At 34.8% G+C, this 22,953-nt stretch overlaps 1 protein-coding gene across 3 annotated transcripts in view; it reads right to left on the bottom strand.

The window, feature by feature from the left end:
• The window catches only part of LOC110036849 (probable UDP-N-acetylglucosamine--peptide N-acetylglucosaminyltransferase SPINDLY), a 94,944-nt gene extending 77,109 nt beyond the window's left edge, over positions 1–17,835 (bottom strand). Inside the window, exons 1-8 of one of the 3 annotated variants that reach the window (XM_020741390.1) lie at positions 17,598–17,835; positions 9,202–9,284; positions 9,074–9,138; positions 6,684–6,776; positions 6,505–6,606; positions 6,225–6,389; positions 6,016–6,104; positions 2,960–3,081 (exon numbers count right to left, since the gene is read on the bottom strand). In XM_020741390.1, the coding sequence (XP_020597049.1) occupies positions 2,960–3,081; positions 6,016–6,104; positions 6,225–6,389; positions 6,505–6,606; positions 6,684–6,776; positions 9,074–9,138; positions 9,202–9,284; positions 17,598–17,782 (904 nt within the window). In that variant the 5' untranslated portion in view covers positions 17,783–17,835. The remainder of the gene's footprint in view (positions 1–2,959; positions 3,082–6,015; positions 6,105–6,224; positions 6,390–6,504; positions 6,607–6,683; positions 6,777–9,073; positions 9,139–9,201; positions 9,285–17,597) is intronic. The other 2 variants (XM_020741392.1, XM_020741391.1) reach the window with 2 other exon arrangements.
• Positions 17,836–22,953: the final 5,118 nt, after the last annotated feature.

The following is a 22,953-nucleotide window of genomic DNA, read 5'->3' as shown; positions in this document are numbered from 1 at the left end:
AAAAGTCCAAGGATTAATATATTAAAGATAAATATACAGATATGTTTGTATGGGTGAGTCTAAACTCCCAACCCACATGGTACAACACACATCAAAAAAAAGTAAAAGATGGGTACATATAGAAATAAAAGAAAAAACTCAAAAAACCACTCAGGCGCTGAGAAAGTGTGTGTCATCCCAATCTAGTCTTGCCTCTGGCTCTAGTTCTCGGTAGGGATCCAACTAGCTGATTGGTAAAATGCTGACCATTACCCGTAGTAACCAAAGTATCATCCATAAGACTCCTGAGCTCTAGTAGATCTTCATTCTTCTTCTTCCTCCTGGAAGTGTAAACCTGTCATTTCTCCGAAGAATCAGCCTGATGGGGTAGAGTATTGCCTCTGGGTAGAGTCTTCCTCTGGGTCGCGTCTTCCTTTTTCTTCTTCCTCCTCACAGAAGACGGGACGGGGTTGTGTGCTCGTTTCCTCCTTCGTCTTCCTTCTCGACTTAGCTCGACTGTACCGAGTGTTTGGTCTCTTCTGTTCCTGATCGTCTTCGCTCGTCATTCTTGCCCTCTGACTGATTTTGCAGGGCTTCTAAGCTGTGATGGAGCTTCCTTCTTCTTCGATTGAGCCTGGCAAAGCCTCTTTTGCCCACGTGGTGAGTAATCCTCAGGTGGAGACGACGGTTGTCTTCCCCTCAAGTTATAAAGAATATCGTGATGGTATAGGTGACTATCCATTTATTAAGAATACAAGCAGAAAAAGTGGGAAAGCAGCACTCTTTTTTTCGGAGTTAGAAATTTCAACCCTTAGAAATTTCAACCCTGACTAAATTTCAACCCTGACTGAAAAATTCAAGTTTACTCTTATTGAAAAATTTCAGTGAAGTCAACCACCCATGAAAGTTATCACGAAAAGTTTTGATGATCTCAAATTAGCCGAAAAGTGGAAAGTGGAGCTCATAGATGGGAGGCATGTATTGATTCAATTAATCATGGCTGAAAACTGTACTCGGATTTTCTCCAAAAAATATCTCAGCATTGATGGTAAATCAATGAAGCTACTCAAGTGGTCTTCTGATTTTGACCCTAATCATGAACCTCCTACTGTACCGGTATGGTTCAGTCTACCAGGTCTCAAGCTGCCTTTTTTTCATCATCAGGTTCTTTATTCTATTGGGGTCATACTTGGGGACCCTATAAAGCTAGATCTACCGACTTTCAACCTAATCAGACATTCTGTGGTCAGAATACTTGTGAAAAGAGATATTACTTTACCTGATGTTACTGAATTGTGGTTGGGCACAACTCATAATGGATATTGGCAAAAAATCGTCATGGAGCATAGATCGTCTTACCGTTCTCATTGTAAGATGTTTGAGCATATCATCCTAATTTGAAATCTAAAGATCAATTGAATAAAAATAGATCTAATCCCACTACTATGGACATATTTGTTCCATCTTGAGAGAAAACTACCACAGAACAGGTTTTGGATATCGCTAAAGATCAGCCACCTACCATCCCTGCTGAGAAGGTGCAAACCGATCCTTTACCCAACATTGCAGTTCCTGATGAAGAACATCATACTACAGGTACAGATCCAAAAGTGCTTATACCACTCACTATTATTGAATAAGACTCACTTACATGCCAAGACACACGAGAGTACTTCTTTGATTCAATCAAAGATCAGCTGGTACAACAAGCAGTTACTTCTAATGTTCAACATCCTACACATGTCCGGCACACTTTAGACCAATCCACTGATCAGGCGAGTCAATCTTCGGATGAAGAATGGCAGGTCTATTCCAGGAGGAAGAAGAAGACTGAAGGCTGACTCGAGCTTGGAAACATTTTGGGGATGATACTTTGGTCACTACTGGCAATGGCACTCATCTTACCAATTTATTAGCTGGCTCCTTTCCTAGAACTAGGGTAGAGGCAAAGGAAAATTGGGTCGCTCTCTAGGATACGAAGTTTTTTGGCATTTTTGTTTCTTTTCTTTAGGTCTCTTGTAATTTTTTTTATTTTCTCTTTTTTTGGAACCATTTATATGTGATGGTTATCATGGGGGAAGGGTGTCATGCTTGGTCCCTTCCACACAATCTACATGTATCCTTATTTCCTTTTAATATATTAGCCTTTGGGCACACACACACACACACACACACACAATATATATATATATATTATATATATATATATATATATATTTATATATATCACCCCCTCTCTCCTCCTCCCCGTCTCTCTTTTTTCCCTCTCTCTAATTATCGACAACAGCTACAAGAGAACAGCAGAAGTGATAGCCATTCTCCATTCTTTATACCATTATTTTTCGAGCATGTTGAGAGCGAAAAGGCCAGGAAAAGCAAGCAAGTAAACAATCAAATTTTCACTCCAAAAGGTTTCGGTTGACTAAAATCTATCAAAAAACAACGCTATTAATTGGGCAACAAGCTGCAACTAATTGGAGGGTAGATCCATTAATTACGGAAGAGCAAAAACTAAGGTTCTTCTTTAGCATGTCAGCTAATCTTTTACAGCCTCGCATCTACAAGTCTTGGAACAATTAATCAAATTACAGGTTACTTGATCTATTGAGACTTGGATAGCAGGAAGCTATGGAAGACTAAATGAAGTAAACTTTCCCTCTTCAAGAGAGAATAAGGGCAACATTTCAAACAGCCTTGAATTAGCTTGAATTTTCAATGATACCAAATATCTCTAGCTCTCTTACAAGTCAAGGAAACATGGAAAGCCATGTAACAAAAAAGAAAAAAACAATTACTCAAAATAAAGTAAAGTTGAGACAATCCATATCATATTAAAATTGGAAAAAATTGACCAAGCATGAATACTAACAAGGAGAAATGAAATAATATCTAAAACAGCATGGAATTCCTAATGCCCATTTAAAGGAAATCTAGCAAAAGAAGCAACAACAATGTTGGGCATCCCAAACTTGTGTCATACCTGCAATGATAGAACCATATTTACACAGAAGGAAGGCAGCATAGTTAATCAAAGCAGCAGGATGATTTTGGTCTTTCAGGATCAAATCTTGAAAGCATTTTGCTGAAAGCTGCAAATTTCCACTATAAAAAATACATATAACATATTAGCACAACTCAAAATTAGTGTTGCAAGATGCAATAGCACTGGTACGTCGGAAGAAAAGTTAACCATCGAGAAAGAGGACTTATAAGAGTTTGTGGATCAATTTTGACATAGTTCAATAAGATGTCTTGTTGCAATGATCCCATTATGACCTGAAAGTTCTAGGGCTACAAACATTCTACAGCCCTAGCATGCATAAGTATTGTAGTAAATTTGAGTTACTTCATGTTATTTAAGTATTGTTTTTGCATTCTCCTAGCCAAATTGGCATTTTCTATTTGTATGAACTTGATTTAAAAAGGACTAATGAAAAATTTTGCCTCTTCAGTATATAAATATTATTATAAACAGTAGTTTTAAGTTATTAAGGAGATGATTGTATGAAAACTAAAATTTTTTACACCTGAGATTTTCAACCAGGCTCTTTTAAAGTTTTTGGAGAGTGTGTGATGCTTTTCTTTGAGTGATACAAGATCAGTCACAAAAAACATCTTCTAAGGTAAGCCACACATCCTCTTCACCAACCCTAACTGATATAGCATTTCAATTCTTATTCTCCTCTATAACACCATCCTACAACCTCACAAAGAGAACAACCTCACAAAGAGACTATATTACACAATATAACTCCATCCCCTTAATAAAAATCCCATCATTTGGTATTATAGCTTCTGTCAAATATAAATCCCTGCAACTACATTCTTTCTTGGATGTTAGAACAAAAAAATTATATTTTGATGGGCATGTTCTAGCATATCTTTTTGAGTTGCTATGTAGTATCTTTAGTTATCTTTATTTGAATTGTCATGGACAACAATTTCATGTTTCATTAATTGATATGATTAGGATGTTGGTAAAAATTTAAGAACTATACAGCTACATACTAAGATCAACTAATATAAATAGAGATACAAGAACCATGTGAATTGTTATTCTTTGCATGATTTCCGTCATCTCCTAAGTTGTGCATCAGCTTGTTCTCCAAAATCCCTAGTAGAATATCAATTCTCCTCTTAACATCTCTTCTCATTTCTCTCTTCTCTTTCCCTATGTAAAGGCTCCTACTTCTTGACTACTTTAAAGCTTGTACATATAATTTGTTGAAATCCCTTATAAATGTAGTATGGCCCAACTTCATCACAAAAATCATCACTGACAACATGTCATAGTGAACATCCTCACCGTAATTATGACCAACCAATATCTAGGCATCCAGAAAGTTTGGAATGAATTTTGATGCAAATTTTTGTTTCATAGCTGTTAACCAACAGGATCCTTTTGTTTTCTAAAAATGCTTTCAAGCACACATGGCCATAGCCCCAACCTTATCATAAATGCCCTAAATTATTTTGTGTAACATAGAACACCGCTAAGCTTGAGCCTATGCCGCACCCAAGCTACACTCATAATAGCACCAAGCTATACCAATTGCACCTGGCCACCGTTGAGAACTATACCCAGTCTAAGCACTGTCCCCAAAACAACACTTAGCTTGTGCTCAAACTGCACCCAACTAGACCAAATCTGTAACTAGTTGCAGCCAATCAGCCTCAATTTCAGCAAATCCTTTTTCAAGAAAAATCAAATTTATGGAAATAAGGCATGCAAAGATATTTTAACAAACATCTGCATCATATGTCACAAAAAGATTCATAAACTTTTCAAGTTGCTATAAATATCATTCGATAAACCTTGTCCCTGTAATTTTCAGTTATTTGCACGCTAAGTTGTTGCCATGATTACTTATTTTATTTACGAATATTGTAAAAGTAATATCCTTTAATGTTAAAATCAACACACTCCACCATCCAACCATCCAAGTCAACAAATCATTATAATTCCTAAAACTTTTTTATTGAGCCCAAATTAAACTATAGATCAACCACCAGCCCAACCCAACACAATCAACAAAACTGATTGAACTAACCCAAACCCTAGACTGACCCAAAAAACCAACCTAATTAAGTCATAAGCTATGAATAAAATAAAACAAAACAAAAGGTGAAAAATATTATTAATTTTGGTTGATCAGCCTAATTAATCAGTCTATTGAACTCATTTTATCATATTTTTTATTTCAAAATAAAACTTGACAACCACAACAATCTATTTTAAATTTTAGAAGCATAGATTTCTTTTATGGCTTGTGAAAGTAATTGAAGAAGATCAAAAATAAGATGCTTCTACTAATGTATTATAGATGGCATTTTTCCACTTTGTTCTCCCCCATTGAAAGGTGATCTCATTGTATTTCCAAGCTTGGGATGAATTCCTTCGGTGTACTCTTCTCTAAGATAGATTTCTGGTCAACCTCAAAATTATAGTAAAAGGCCAACAAGATCTTCCTTTAGTAGCATCCAAAATTTCAGAAGTTCCCAGCCCTCCAAAAGAGCTCAAGAAAAACATGAAAGTTATATGTTATTCATATAATAATTAATGCTAATGCATTGTTATATATGCATTTAGTTATTTTGAACAAAGGCAATAACATCATGTCCATCTAAAGATAAGCCTAGCATAATTTTAAATGAATTAAGGAGGTGTTGTCTTATATCCATGGATCGTCCATCATAGTTATAGATCCATGCATAATTAATGGTCAAGTTACTCTGAATGAAAATTATGATGTTGTGCATGGCACCCTTCCCTGCCTAGGTTGTAAGAATTTAACTTCAATCCTAAATCAAATATCGGTTCTCTTACTCCCCTTCCTCTCTGATTTCCTTGCAAGCCCAAGGGATCGTATTTTCTCCTCGTTCGAGGACTTCGACACTTATAAAAAAACTTCTGCAAATTATATTTGCTCCAGAGGGAAAGAGAACCTGACAAATGCGTCTCCTAGAAGAAATATTTAGCCAAATTAGCATGCCTCAATAGTTCAATGCATAAAGATAGATAACCAGAAGTGTTACCTTTGAAGGTATGCAATGCCAAGATTAGCGAGTGAGTCCAAAAAGTCTGGGGTGATAACCAATATACAAGAAAAAACAGCAATTGCACTCTGAAAAAATTGAAGCCGTGATAAGCATACACTGATTAATAAGGAAATCATATATCAACAATCGCTAATGGCGCAGTAGGAAAAAAGTCAAGAAAAATTAACTATACAACAATTAAGAACCTGAGGACGTCCAGTTCTTAGAAGTATAAGCCCAAGTGTGTTCCACACTGCTGCCTGCTTGGCATCTAAGTGCAATGAATCTTTTATCCTTGTAAGAATCTCATCTAATTCACTAGGCTCAAGTTCTTTATCAGAGCTATCGCCTATGTTTACCTGTATAATGCACTATAAATAAAGAAAACATTAAGAGTATATACACATTTCATTAACTGTCTCGGGATGTGTATATGATTAAGTTAAACAAGAAGAGAAGAATAGTTTAACTGATATATAAAAGCACCTGTGCGTGGTGATTGAGCACTAGAGAGAGCAAATCTGGTCTGCGAATTTCTTCTTCATCCCTTTGCAATATCTCTGATGATTTTTCAAATGCAGCAACAGCCTATTGAATAAAAATAATTACTAAATAAATAATATGATGAAATTGGGAGTAGAGTTGGCAGATAGGTAAGAAATTACCTTCTGAGGTTGGCCCAATCTTTGGTACATCAAACCAAGTAGGAAGTGTGCGTGAGCATTTTTGGGCATTTTTCTTGCAACATGTACCAAACCCTAAAAGCACAGAAGCCAATGTTCATTATTGAATGGCATTGAAACTTACTAATAGTGTCCAGACCACTTAAAATAAAAAACACAAACTCCACCACTTTACAAGGACTTGATGGCAGCTTGATGATAGCATACTATTTATCATTAGTTTAGTATCTAAACCATATAATGTAGTTAAGTCAGTTTCAGCTATCACGTATCTTTGAGAAGAACATGCATCACTCAAATTCACAGGCATTAAAACATTTAAAAAATATGGCTCGAGGAGCAGTTAAATCACAAGCTAGGAAATGAGTCGCCATGCCTCACATTTAAACTCCTTTTACTTCTCAGTACTTTATGCAATCACATATAGTAAACACATTAAATATTAAGCAAATGATGTGTGCATCACAGAGTTTACACACCATAAGGTTTCTCATTGTACTCCTTGTTTTCTTTATGTTATATTTTAGTTTAGACTAGGTAGTTTTCTTTCAATCAACTTTCCTCTACCATAAGGACTTTTGGAAGTCAAAATTATGGTTCTTTGTTTCTCAGATTGTTGGATTGGATGTTAAATCCCCTCAAAAGGACTGATGAGGTTCATAACTGATTCTCAGAGCTTGAAAGTACCATATCCTTACACTTTCAATAAGCAGCATAATAAGTTTTTGGGAAATTTAAATACCTAGCACACAATTCTTATATATATGCATATCCCACAGCTAAACTTTCATATTTCCATGCATAGCAGTTTGGTGCTTTAAATCAACGCCTGAAAAAGGTGTATTTCAATTTTAAAAAATAGTAATAGTGCTATTTCTTACATGATATATGGATTTGAGTGTTACGTGTGTAATATTAAAATTAAAGTGTGAGATATGTAAATACATAAGAATTATCCCAAATTTTTTTGTTACATTTAAATTCTAAAAGCCATGCAACAGTTCCTGCCATAACACAGTAGCTGGGAATCAGGCATGTAATAAGGAATGTGCATCCGCTAACATAAAATGAAGTCCCAAAAACCTATTAAAAAGATTATTCAGTCACTTCCCCTTTATTTATACATTCCTAGAGAAAGAAATGGCATAACCCACAATACACAAATTCTTACTGGTGTTTGCAGTAGTTAAGATGGTTATGAAAAAACAAAAACTATAAGTGAATGAAAGCAAAAGAGAAAATGCTAAGTTGATGATGCATTTTTTATATCAAGCATTAATGGGTTTTTTTTCCATCATTTCAGTGCCAACTCTTTCAGATATCTGCAATAACTTCAGCATTTCTTTTGCTGCAAGTATTTTGAGCCCATATATTTTGAAAATACAATGTAAAATAAAAGCAATGTATTATAATTACTCATTGTTGCAAGGAAACTAATTTTTCAAATGTGAAGTTTAAGGTCTGAGTCTACGGTTGATGGGCAACAAACACAGTATGAATGATGAGATAGAAAATATCGAGAGGAAGTAGTCTTATGGTAAGATTATATTTCACATGCTAAAACAATATTTGCCATCTCTATTATATTCTAGTACATAAAAGCTTTTATAAAGCACAAGTTCTATTGTTGCCTTTATTATCTTTTTATAACCTACCTTTTAAATCTGATCCTCATATTATAAAATCATCATATATTTCAAAATCCTATCCACAGTTTTTTATTGGCTAAGACAAGGATGTCAGGAAATCAAGCATAAGCAAACAAGAAAGTTTACAGGTAAAGGCACAGCAAAAGTCCATACGCCAGCAGGCAAAAGGGGGTGAGCGAATGATCGCAACAAGTGATATCAAAGAAAATCAAAAAACTATACGAAGCTGCTAAACAATGCAGCAGACAGCACAATAAGAGAGCAGATTAGTTCAAGCTTGTGCTTGACCAGCTAGGATATGGCAGCGCAAAGGAACATGAAAGATAGTGAGAGACGCCATGGTGAGGCAAGTAGCAAAAAGAGAGCCAACATAGCCCGACATCAAAGTAAAAGAAAATTGCCCAAATCAGGTGATTATTTTGGAGGAAAACTAGATCTTGTGAGAAAATTTAAAGCCCCAGGAATTACTTCGCATTTACTTTTTCCTTGCAACAAATATAAGAAAAAAAGATTAAAAGATGTAAAACTTTTAATTTATGATATTAATAATTGCAACCAAACAACCCCTTAAAGAGATAATTACATGAGTCAATCAAGCACTTCTTCGTCCTTCACAGTTGAAACTCAATTATAGCAAGTAAGATGACTAACAGACATTATCTAATCAAGACATTAAAGTTCTCAGACTAATAAATAAAAGGAATTAGATGAAAAAAAACTCACAGCTTTTAAGATGCTGACTTTTTCTTCACGGGAAAAAGAGACGCCATGGCATTGTTGATCCGGATCTGAGATCCAACTAATTAAATTTACTTAATACATTCAATTTGCGCTACCAAGAAATGCATTACCTTCACTTTCAATGACATCAGGATCTTTGTTGATTACAGTATTTTTTACTTCAGTAGTGTCATCATTGCTGCTCCTGCATAACCTAATGGAGTAGTTAAAGAAACAGTTGAAATTTTATTTTAACATTTACATATAACAACAAAAACAACAACAACAACAATTTTAACATTTACATATAAAAATAATATTCATAACAGAGAAAGTATGAAAATAACTGTAGACAGAAACAAAATCAGATGAATGGTCTCAGACAAAGAAGAGTTGCATGAGCATTATAATGTTCTTTATAGCTCAGTTCCAGCACAAATTAAAATCATGATAGCAGGTTTCTAAAAAGAAAAACAACTAAAAAACATAACTAAATAATCCTTTTTACTAGCAAGGCCGGATAGATGAAAAGATACATAGATACCAACATTTGATGCAGTTAAGCAATAGAAGCATGCAATTATTAGAACTCAAAGTATTACACAAATTAATTTTGAGCCTTCTCATTTCAAAATGAAAAGCAACTACACTAAATAACCAAACAGATTACATAATCAAGTAGATGACACAAACTTGAGACCATTTCATGGTATGATTCCTAAATATTGAAAAAAATTCAACCAAATTCAACTGCTCAAAACAAGAAATGTAGTTGTGAAGGTGCCCAGTTAAAGAGCTAACAGAAATACAAGAAACTAAGTTTAAACTAAGTTTCTTTTGAGTATAAGTGCTTGTAACTTGTGACAAGATCACTATGCGTTAAGGAAAGGTGGAGAAAAAAACAGCAGCCCCAGCTCTCATGAACAGCAACTTGTTAGAGAAACTAACAATTAGTTTGACCAAAAATCACATGCTGGAATTCCTGGTAACACTGGATCTTCATCCTGCAGCAATATGGTTATCTTTCTTTTTGAAATAAGGCAAGGCACAACATTTACATGGCTATTCATCACCTCCCAAAGTTTGAGAAATAAACAAAGCAGATTAGTCCTCCTTTCTTCTTCTCACTCCCTCTATCGCCATGATCCTCCAAAGGAATATTTCAAGTGGATGGTTGGGAAATTTTTAAGTGCTGTTGAGTCCCCGTAAGACACATTTGCATGGAATCTAAAAGTCCATGGCTTTTCCTCAGCAAAAGAGGAATTGAAGCAGCTATTTTTTGCTAAGGAAAAATCATACTCTTCTAAGAAACTGGTTAGTTTCATTATAACATTTCTTTTCACCTTTACCCACCAAGGCAAATTTGGGACTAAAAAAATCAAAAGTTAAATTTATTAACAATTACATCATAGTAATTAGGCACTAAATAATACAAAATCAAGGAAATTAAACTAAGATGACAAATGAATAAGAAATGATGCAACAGTTGCCCTTTATTTTAGAAAAAGTCGACTCAAGTTTAGAAGGCTGTGTCAAAGCTCATTTGATGGATGATAACACACAGATGTCAGCTACATTAGGAAAGTGAAATATTAAGCTCGAGTGGCAATGAGACTATTAAAGTGTTGTTGTTGATCCATGCATCGATAGAAATTAAGCCAAGCTTCTGTCTCTTTAGCTTAGAATAGGTACCTATGGTTGCACACCCAAATAAGTGTTTGCCCAAATGAAGGATCAATAGGCATACTCACTTAAAAGAGAAAATACAGGAGCTTTCCAAGACGGGCTCAAAAAGAATTCACCTAACAATCTTCATCGGCAAACTCGCCAATTGGGCTCCAGCGCAACTTGCCAGCTGAGTTCAAGGAATCCACCTACAAGGACTATGCCGCCTCACATGATAACAAAAAGGAAAAACATCAGCGACGCTCAGAAAGTAACTACTCAAAGCTAATCATAGACTTGTCAGACCTCAGACCAACCTTGATGGCCAACAAGACAAGACAGCCCTTACTTCCAGGGCGACCGACAAATCTATACATCTGATGGCTGACTACTAGTCCAAGTATGAGTCCAAATTTATATAAAGGCTACATGCCTCCTATGTTATTTTCTATATTTTTTTCTAAAAATGCAACTTATTATTACCTTTTCTATAGCGCTTGAGAGCCCAAGCCTAATCAATAAATAAGAGATTTAGGAAAGATCCAAGAGTTGCAGGTTTTCTTAGGTCTTCGGTTTTAGATTTTGCTTCTTTCTACTATACTCTTTTAAGCTTTCTAGTGAATTTTCCCTTCTCTATCATCTTCTCTCTTGCCCTTCTCGTTTCTTTTGAGTTAACAAGGTTGTAACATAGCTATGGACATAGCAGGATCCAAAATAGGGGAGTACTATTTACATAAGTAGATCATCATGAGATCACGTAAATTTAACTTTTTCACGAGTAAATAGAATTCAACCTGCAATTCGTAGTTTTTTGCATTGGCTATCATCTAGGTTTGCACCACCTATAGCATAAATTTGAAATTATTGGTCAAAACAGTACTTGCCTTATTGTGGGGCTTGGGAGTAAAAGTGATACCGACAACATGATCCGGGGATTTAGCATACATATTACAAAAGAGGTCAATCCAGTTAATCGATTTGCCATCAAACAAGAAGCAATTTTAGCATACTCAGGGACCTCGTCCCACTATTGTGGTTGATCCCCAACTAGGTATCGAATCATATTGGTAAAAGTTTGAATTGTAACATCTATTTTTTCGACAGTTTGTCGGTGATATGTCAATCTTCGACGAAGATCCATCCTCGGCTTCTTTCACAAATCCCTTCAAAAATAGCTCGCAAAGTTAACATCTAAGGTGTATCAAATATATATATTATTTGTACGATATATTATCTTTATTTATGAATTTTTATGTTTTTCATTGTATTTGTCATTGTATATGCAGTGCACAAATAACTCGGCAGCTTGGGGAGCAAAGAAGATGAAACAAACTCTAATCGTGTTGAATCAGGCTAAACATGATTGAGTTGGCGCCCAAGCGCCAGCCTTGGGCACCTAGATGGCTGTCTTGGATGACTAGGTATCCAAAACCAGAGCCACAGGCGCAAGTTCTGGGCTCCCATGCTCCCGTAGACAAGGGATTACGGTTTGACATCTCAAATTATGTAGTTTCACGAATGCTAAATATGCATCGACCGAACCATTTGGAGATCCGGTCACTGTAGAGTGTTCCAAAACTTGGTGAAGAGAGATCGGAGCCAGGAGTTTGAGAAGAACGCTCGTCGCATTCAACACCTTTGTCGGAGGAATCCTAGAAGAGTGTGAGTATGAGTGAGTATTCCTGAGAAAGAAAATCTGTGTGTGAGCTCTTCTGAGAAAGAACAAGTGTGTGTGTTTAACATTATCTAAACTCAAAATGGGTGGAAACTCTGAGATTTTCTTCTAACCTCGTGTAGCTTTAATGAAGAATATCGATGAGATTATTTCTTTTAAAATTGAAATTATAATGGAATAATTGTTGTGTTCATTTGCAATGAGTGAGACTTAAATTTCTTTCTCCCTTAAGTTGGACTATATGCAAATTAGTATCATTCTAATTATGTGATTAGCATACTTTGATCTTAAGTTGATAGTTTAGCCTTCTGCACAAAATTTACTCCTAATCTAATCACATAGGATGTTAAAATGGGTTATGATCTAGCACTATACAGGTCGGCTAGAGGAACAATTAGGTTAACTACACAACTCTAAGAGAATAGGAATATTGTTGTTATTATGGTGCAATTGTGTAGAAAAATTTACAAACATTAGAGTTTTTGCATGATTAGAAGACTAGCTATAATATGAAACCCTAATTTTCTTATGACAATGAGAGTAAGCTAGTGGAATAACTAGGTTTAACCATACTACTCTAGGAAAATATTAATATTGTTGTTAGAATGGTGTAATAGTATGACAAAATTTGCAAAAGTTAGAGTTTTTGAATGGTTAGGAGCCTAATGTAGTATGAAACCTAATATTCTTATGACCATTAATTAGGAGAGGCAAAGAAAAACGGTTGTTCCTGATTTTGTCAACTTCATTAGAGCACTTTAATAAATATACTTTGTATATGACCAATTTAATGAATATTTTCTATCACTTGTCCAAACTCAAAAACTAGTTATATGTTTTATTTTTTGCAAAAATTGGGATTAGAAACTTTAAAATCACCAAATTTTGAACCTTAGGGCTAGACTCAAAACCAATAGACTAGAAATTTTCGAGAATTTTAAAGTTCACTCGTTATTCGTAGGATCGATACATGAATCAAATCCGTATATTATTTGGTCACATGTATACTTGCATGTATAATCAATGTTTCATAGCATTTCGCTCATAATAATTTTTTTACACCATTGTTGGGAAACGACATTGAATTTCGATTTTACGAAGGAACCGTTAGCTTTAAACTTGAAAATCGTTGTGTTGTATTTTTTCGGTATTTTATGTACTATTTTCTGTGTTAGAAAATCCAAATAGAATTGTGCTTCATATTTCTATTATTTTACATATATTTAAGTTTATCTTATTTTTGCATATTTGTGTGTATTAGTGTTCTGTTAGATTTAAAATCACTCACTTGATAGCCCTAGTTATGTACGCATGAGAATTTAACTTCGGAACTAGTGTCATACTAACTTGAACTTGAAAAAAAAAATTTAAAGAAATCCATAAAATTTAAAAAATATTAGGAGAGGATGTCAAATCACAAGTTGTCGTCAACCTTAATTGCACGGGTAATTGCCATATCTATGAAGATAGATAATTTCGATTTGAATTTTTCACTAGGATCACTAATGAATGATGAAATTCTCATGGAAATTTTGAGAATTCATAGTACTCTGCATGTAAAATAGCCTCAAAATGATGGACATCAATATTCACGTTTAAGTCATCGCAACTTTAACAGTGCAAATTTTTTCATCTAGAAGTGGTCTTCAATAGTTATATTTTGGTCATTGAATTAGAATTAGGAAAGGCCACCAACCACCAAAGAGTTTATTCTACAACAAACGCAGCATTTTCAAGATGGTCGGTTGATTCAGGTTGTTTGGGTGACTCATATCCTAAAACACGATAGCACTTCCAAGAGTTAGTGATGTTATCAAAATCACCGGTGTGGTTGCCAAATGGGATGTTGCTAGTGTTCCTGATAACTCGAAGCCACTGCCTCGTCTCCATCATGAACTAATGGAACTCCAAAGTTAAGAGAATCCACCCAAGGTTTGAGAGGGGCAGCAACCTCACATATTGCCAACCAGCTAAGACCATCGCTACAATTTCAGGCATTGTTGTTGTGTGCCATGGTTGCTATGGTTGGCCTAACACCAAAATGACAAAAAACGGCAATGAGGTGAGCAAATTACTTTTTTTAAGGATAAATTTCATTCTTTTAAAAAATCTGCACAGCATTATTACAAAACTCCTTTTCACCTTTTATCCAACAGCAACAACAAGCCTTTATCCCACTAAGTGAGGTCGGCAACATGTATCCTTTATCCTTTTCACCTTTTCCCCATTGGGGAAAATTAGGTACTCACAAAGCTAAAAGGCTAAGTTTACCAAGCATTGGTATAACAATAATTAGATACAAAATAATATATAAGCAAGGAAATTAAACACGGATAACATATGAATAAGAAATCATACATTAGGTATACTTCCTCTTAAGCTCTTCTTACAGGCCTAGTAGAATTTCTACTTCCATAGATAAAGCATATAATGGTGGATACAAGGTGCAGCCCATTAGCATAGGAGGTGGACCAAAGGTAGGACCTTCAAACACCAATGTTGGACTTACTAACAGAGCCCAGTCAAGGAGAACTAATTCACCTTCAAGAGGTTCAATTACTAGAAAGTATGAAGATTAACTTTGAATATATTTTTCAATTATGTCATTAGTATTCATGTTTATTTCATATTTTAATGTGTATGTTTAAGTAGTTATTTGCAAATTTGTGACTTTAGTTCATATAGTTGTTGATCATAAATCAATATTCTTGCTGAGGTGTCATGTTTCATGTTTTGTTGGAGGTCAAAATCACTAAGGGGGGGATGGTCAAGGAAGTAATATTGGCAATTGTGTTGACGAATTCAAAGAGGAACTCTAACTTCACCCGCCTTATATTATTAGATTTTTTTAAGTAATGAAATGTGTTTTTGGGAAGAAATTTTTATGATTTTTGAAGTTAAGAAAAATTGCTTCTTTCACCTACTTGAAGTTATATTTTTAGATTTTGTTGTATCAGTGGATGGTCTGAAAGCAAATACATAAAAAATATAATATATTATCAAATGGCATTCCAAAATCTCTTATAAATATTAGAATTGTTAATGGATTACCATTTTATAGCAAAGATTAATCAAAAAATTCCGATACCACAAAATCCTAAAAAAAGATAAATTTGTTTGGACTCTAAGGATAAGAGACTCATGAGAAAATCAAAATTCTAATAATCTCATCACCCATTTTAAAACTCCAATTTTAACAAAATATTTGAAGTAACCTATGATGTTTCAGTATAAAATTTGAGAGAGTCTTAAGCCAAGAGAATTATCTAGTTTCCCTTTTTATTGAAAATTTGAATGATGCTAAACAAAAATATTTCACATATGATACAGTATTGTACACAATCTTTCAAATACTTAAACAATTGAGGCACTAAATTTTGCATAAGTAGTTTGTACTTAACACAAATCACTATGGTCGAAAATTTAATAACACTAAAAAAATTTAAGTTAAAGACATTCCATACAGGTGAAATACCTCCAAAATTATATCTGTTCTAAAACATAAATTTAGGATGGATAATAAGCCAGTAGATGTTTAATCCAGTGTATCTCTCATAGTCTCATCTGTAGAGTTCTAATTTTCAAGATTTAAATACTTGAAAGAAAACTATAAGATTTGCTCTAAATTTCATGTTATCTATTTAGAGCACGAGTCAAAAATATTAGCATTTTATGGCTCTTTTCTCTTTATAGATGGTTATCTTTACAAATATAAGAGACTATATATCCTAGAACCTCCATAAGAAAAAAATTTTTATCATCAAACATTATTCTGGGAGAATTGTTGTACATTTTAGGAAATTAAAAATCCATATTTTAGTAGAATAAAGATTTTACTAGTCATTTATAGGTACCATATTGAGAGAATTATAACCCAATGTTATACTTGTCTTCAAGTTAAAACTACAAAGCAAAAAAAGAAAGTCTTTAAACACCTTTGTCTATTTCTTCTAGGCCTTGGGACGACACATCTATAAACTTTGCTTTACCCTCGACACCTCGAGGCCATGAAAGAATCTTTGTGGTTGTTCATAAATTCCATAAGATGTCACATTTCATACCTTGCTGCAATACAAATAATGCATCTCAAAATGTTACAAATTATAGTTATGTCAATGTCATTGAAGGAGGCTTAGTGGCTAACTTTAATAAGGGGTCTGGGTAAACCCTTAAAATAATTGCCTTCAGGAGTAAGGATCTTTACATCCTTGCAAGGACATTCTAAATTTTCCGTTGTTTTTTTTAATTCATGTTTCTATCATGTTTTTAATAAAAATCCAATGTTTTTCTTAGTTCGCATCTAAAGCTTAATTGAAGAGTTAGTCAAATGGCTGAAATTTTGGAATAAATTCAGAATCCCTTTTAATTAAGTAAACAATTCAAGGCTAAGTACATCCAAATTTTTCATATCATTTTGCATTATATTTATCTACAATATCTCTAATTTATTGGGGGCTATTATAGTTAAACTTCTAGAGAATTAAAATCTTACAGTGTAAACTCTAGTTCTATGTATTTTCTAGTTTCTCTATTTTCAATCATTTATTTCTCTGAAAAAATTATTAAAGTTCATAGAAAAATTCTCAAAATTCTAAATCTTAAAATTAGGATCTCCGTAACATTTTTAAGAGAAAACTTAGGATTTCACTCAACCAATTAAAATTCCTAACAAAAACCATAAACTTTGTCCGTACTAGACAGAACTGACCTCTAGCCCTTCCAAAAGCCAATTTCACTATAAAGTATTATCCAATTTAATAAGCTTTCAGATCCATAGTAGGCTCAAATCCCTACAATTCAAGCTTAGGTTTATCAAATTTGAACTTCTGTAGATAAATTTATTAAGAAAGCAAACGGGAATTACAGGTTCTTGAAAGAAATCCAAAATCCTCCTTCTAAATCACCACTACCCCTATATTCTTAGCTCCACGAATCAATTGGCCAAAATATCACTCTTACACTCTCCTAAACATCTTAGGAGACCCTCTCATCCACCAGTTGGGTCACTTAAGTGATCTAACCCCTCTGCATCACCCACCATTTCTATGAATAATTTAAACCAGTTCCTTAAGTTGAATATACACAAACCATTGCTTAAAATTATCAAATCAGCAATAAAGACGGCACCTGTGAAACTAAGAGCCGCACAAAATGAAGTAGGAACTTTGACTAGGAATGTAATGTGACCTGGCAGGGGATACGGAAACGGGGACGAAGGGGCAATCCTCGCCGTCGCTCTCGGGAGGGTCGACATTGAGATCGGCTAAAATAACAGTCTTAGGCGGTCGCAGCGGCAGAGATGGATCGTCCAGAGCCGGAGTCTTTGAAAGTGTTTGGTCGCCACTTGCTGCGGCCGTTTGCTCTTCTTGCATCACTACCTACCCTGTTGGCGCCGGCTTGGCGCTTTACCGAGGCTTATTTTGGTTACAAAAAGGCGCAGGCAAAATATTACATCAGTGCTTAGAATTAACATGCCTCGCTAATGAAATCACGTCACTTAGAATTAACATGCCTCGCTAATGAAATCATGTCACGACATCCCGCACGATTGAAAAAAAAACGGCACAATAATATGGGGAATATTCATTTTTGTACTATTCATGTGTTATTACATGACATTCATGTGTTATTGTGTATTATTCATGTGTTATTAATGTGTTATTGTGTTATTATAACACCAAGAATATTCTCAGGACACAATAACACATGAATAATACACAATAACACCTGAATAATATGGGGAATATTCTCGATAGAGAAAAAAGAGGCGCAGTAACACTGGAGAATATTCTCCCCCATATTATTCATGTGTTATTGTGTGTTATTCATGTGTTATTGATGTGTTATTGATGTGTTATTGTGTTATTATAACACCAGGAATATTCCCATGACACAATAACACATGAATAACACACAATAACACGTGAATAACACGGGAGGAATATTCTCCGTGTTACTGCGCCGTTTTTTCTCTATCGCGCGGGGTGTCGTGGCGTAATTTTATTGGCTACCCACGTTACTCTACGTGCGTAGTACTAATGTAATATTTTTTTTCCGGATGAACGACGCATGCATAATGGCTGACTATACGGGCCCTCTTATAAAAAACTAAAAATTATTGGATAAGTTTTATATCTGGACTCCAATAAAGCTCTGGTGCAATACTGAAGAACGACGCATGCACAGTAATGGCTGGCTATCTTACCTGCCCTCTTATAAAAAAGTTAAAAAAATTGAATAAGTTTTGTATCTGGATAGCCCTGATTGAAGTCCCGATCTAAAATTGCATCAGGATACAATAATTTCTCGATAAAAGGAAGATAAGTGGGTGATCGTCGAAATCACATCGATCAAATTTGTTTAGTTTGCTTTAATAGTTTAAATTTTGATTTATTTATAAATTATAATTTTCATTTTTTTAAATTATCTATATTTAATAAAATCAATTTTCAATAATCTCTTCACATTTTAGATCAATAATTTCATGGAAGTAAATATAGCTTTTTATTCTTTTGCATGTTAAGTGTGGCGTGCCGAAGAATTCGTGGTGATACATACATACATATATATATATATATATATATATATAGATTATGTGTGTATGTGTGTTCATATTTTAGTATTGAACTAAAATCGAGCACACACACATAAATAAAAGATGAATTGATAGAGGGGACATCAATGTTTTTTATGCTAAAAATCAAAACAGAAAAAAATAATTAGGCCTAGTCTAGTTGAAACAATTATACTATTCAGATATATGTTACAAGACTTTGTCTTCCTTTTAGCAACAAAAAATAATTTTACATGATAGATAATCTTTGGTAAGTGACGGCAGCCCAATTGTGATGATAGAAGCTTGACGGTAGGGGCAATGTGATGGCTATTTGGAGTCATTAATACATATGCAGGTGGCAGGTAAGCAACAATGATCAAATAACATTAGTGGCAATAGACAAGCCATGATGACCTAAAAATGTAAATTTGACAATGGTGGTCTAACGATAGCAATCAAGCCAATTGGGCACCGACGGTTTGACGACAACCACAACAATGACCTAATATTTGTGGTTGCAATAATGGCATCAGCCACATGGTCATGTTTCGATGGCTAAAGGTAGGTCTATAACAGTGAGGGTCGGGAGATAATGACTTGGCGAGTACAGTAGAGGACTAGTGACAATAGTGGCACCTATAGCATTAGCAAGGAAATAGTGATCTGAAGGCAACTATTTGTGGTACAGCGGTGTCGACAAAGCGATAGAAGAATGGCAGTAACAATAGTTGGGAGGTGGTGATCGGGAATGACGGTAGTGGGGATAGAAGTGGATTTTGCTAGATAAAGAAAATATAACGAATATTGTTTGGTTTGATGACATCACCAAGGAAATAATGGTTTGGCATTATCGGTAGTGGTGGCTAAGCAATGTTGATGGCAATAGTGTCATTGACAGTAACTGTGGTGGTACCTGAGCAGGAGTGATCTAATGATAATGGCGGTATCAATTGAGCAAGGGTAATTCAACAATCGTGATGGCTTGATAAAGATGCTCCAACATAATGAGGGTGGCATTTAGAAGATGATGATCCTGCAATAGCAATGGAGTGCCACAATAGCGATGAAAGTGAATGTACGGTGATCTATTATAGTGTCGGGCAAAAAATGATGATTTGATGACGGCTTTCAAGAGTGATGATCCGATATTGATGGTGGTATTCTAATGATGGCAGTTTGATGGTCACGTTAGTGGCCCTATGATAATGGTCTAAACTGTGGCTCGACATCATTCGATGATGGTGCTCTTATGGCAGTGGCTTCCTGGTGGTGATGGTTTGACATGGTGGTCCAAAAGTGGTGACATAATGGTGACGATAGTGGCTCGACATTTATTAGGCGTGGTAGTCCAGTGGTGATAGTATCTTGATGATAGTGTTCTGGTTTAGAGATGGCGGCGCAACACCAATGGTGGTGACTTGACTTTGATTGGGTCTTGATGGACTTACGACGATGAAAACTTGATGATGGGTGGTCGATAAGGCATCAGTGGTCCTACAACGGCAGCCTGATGATAACGACGATAGTTGACACTATTTGACATGATTGTGTTGGCTTGACATCAGCCAAGTGATGGTGGTCCTATGACCGGAGCAGTTTGACGACAGTGGTTTGGCACTGCGATGGTGGTTAGGTGATGGTGGCCTGACTATGTCATAGTTGTCAGATGATACTCATGATTGTGGCTTGGCATTGGTCGAGTGAAAGTGATTTAATGGTGGTGATAGCTCAAGGACCGTAGTCTGACATGGAGATGATGGCCTAGAGTTAGTGGTCCAGCATTGGCATTATGAAGGCTACAATGATGGTGGCCAGGCGGTGGTGACAACAGCCCAATGACATTAGTCCAACTTTGCATCAGCAATCTAGCATGGCAGCAGTGGCTTGGAGTCATTATTTCAATGATGGTGGCATGACGATGATGGTGTTAGCCCAAAGTTAATGGTCATCCGGTAGTGGCAATAATAGTGGTCAGACAACAGTGGTAGTCTAGAAACAATAGCCGAACATCAATAATAATCGGACTATGGTGGTCTGGCGGCAATGGTCGGGCAACATGGTCAAAGGAGGGGATCATGGAGGCCATGCAGTGGTCGTCCAACTACGACAACTTTTGACAGAAGTGGTTCGACAACGACTATAATGCTAACCAACAGTAGCCTAGCTGAGATGACCCAACTATGGCGACAATTATGGAGACCTAATGAAGAAGGTCAGCGACAACATCCTGGCAATGGTGGTTCAGTGATGGTGGTGGGGATAGTTCAAAGATAGTGGTTAGTGGTTCGGTGGTTGTGAAGCTCGAGAATTTTGAAAAGCTTCGAGCTCTTTTCAACTTCTCATTTAGGTCAAATTCTCAATTCATTAAGAGAGTGGGGCATATTTATAATTTTTGTGAATGGCATTCTCTACAAATATTCCATGAATCATGACCACTCTATCGATGGCCGAAAGTGATTCCCTTTATCGGATATAGATTTATGTATCCTTGATGACACTAGAATGAAGTGATTTCAAGCTCATTGGATTTGTCTCTTCAAGATTATTGTTTTGACTAAAAACAAACCATATTTGAAGATCATTTAGTCTCCCAAAGTATATTCAAAACCTTTCTCTTTATAGTTTAGGTGCATTATTTGAGCTCATTTGGACTTAGATAGGATCATTCCTTATATCATTTTGTTATCCTCACTAAGGCACTTCATTTTATCTTAATTGGAGTGCAAAAATTTCTAAATTTAATTTTTGAAGCTTTTGATCCAAAAATGCATTGAGATTTCTGTAATTCAATATGATTTTTTAGAAACATATTTGATAGAATTGTAGATTTTAATAGAATTACTTCTATTTTTTAATAAATATTTTTAAAAATTTAAAGATAATTAGATTCATTGTTGAACTCATTTTATTTTGTTGTATAAAAAAAAAAATACAATGGACCATTTTAGGACCATTTGGAATCATTTCAATTTTAGTTTTATGCTTTAATTTTTTTTTTTTATTATATTTTGATTTGAAATGCATTGAATTTAGAGTGTTAAGAGGATTTTGGAAGATATATATCACTCAATTCTTATGTATTTACATTCTAATATTTAAACTTCAATGGTTATATTACATGTCATTTTACATATTCATGAGAAGATATATTTTATTTTTTTTAAATTAGACTGATTATTTTTTTGCTTGATATGAAAGATTTGAGCAGTATAACTCTAAAAAAGCGGATAGGTAAATTCATAGTAATTGAGGGGCGTGTATGTAAATGCACTTAAAATTTTCTTTTTTATTTTTAATATGAAAAATTATTTATTAAAAATAAGTGCCCATGCGGTGGTGGCCAGTGCACAAGCGGACAACAACTGGTGGAGGCTAGGGTTGTAAACGAGTTGAGCCTGAGCGAGCTCAGGTTGGGCTCGTGTTTGGCTCGTTTGAAACTGGCTCGTGTTTAAAATTGGCTCGTGTTCAAAATGGCTCGTCAACAGTGTACGTGTTCGGCCCGAATAACATGTTTATGTTCGTATTCGGCTGGAAATTGGCTCGTTATAATATAAAATTATTATAATAATAATTAAAAAAAATAATATTTTTATTTTAAAAATTTCAAGAACAAATTTCATTCATAAGTTCAAGAGATTTATTAACTAAAAAATGATAACATAAAAAAACTTTGTAAGAGCAAAATTGATTATAAAATTTTACACGAGAATATTAATATTATTTGACAAAAACTTACAAAATAAGAACCAATTTATTACAATTTTTAAAATGTACAAACTAAACAAGAGTAAAAAAAAACTCAAAATATAAATCAAAATCTAAAAAATAATTGTATTGAACATTTTATTCTTCTTATGTTTTACATACAACTCAAACTAATTTCTGTAAACTAGGATGACAATGTGCACAACTCAAGTTCTCAGACGGTCTGTAGCTAATCTTGATTCTTGCACCCTGTGGACATTACAATAATATCTTTCTCGGCTG

The sequence above is a fragment of the Phalaenopsis equestris genome, unplaced genomic scaffold (genome assembly GCF_001263595.1).
Source record: "Phalaenopsis equestris unplaced genomic scaffold, ASM126359v1 Scaffold211777, whole genome shotgun sequence".
NCBI classification, from domain to species: domain Eukaryota; kingdom Viridiplantae; phylum Streptophyta; class Magnoliopsida; order Asparagales; family Orchidaceae; genus Phalaenopsis; species Phalaenopsis equestris.
Note: the sequence above shows the minus strand (reverse complement) of the source record. Positions and strands in the feature narration are given on the sequence as shown.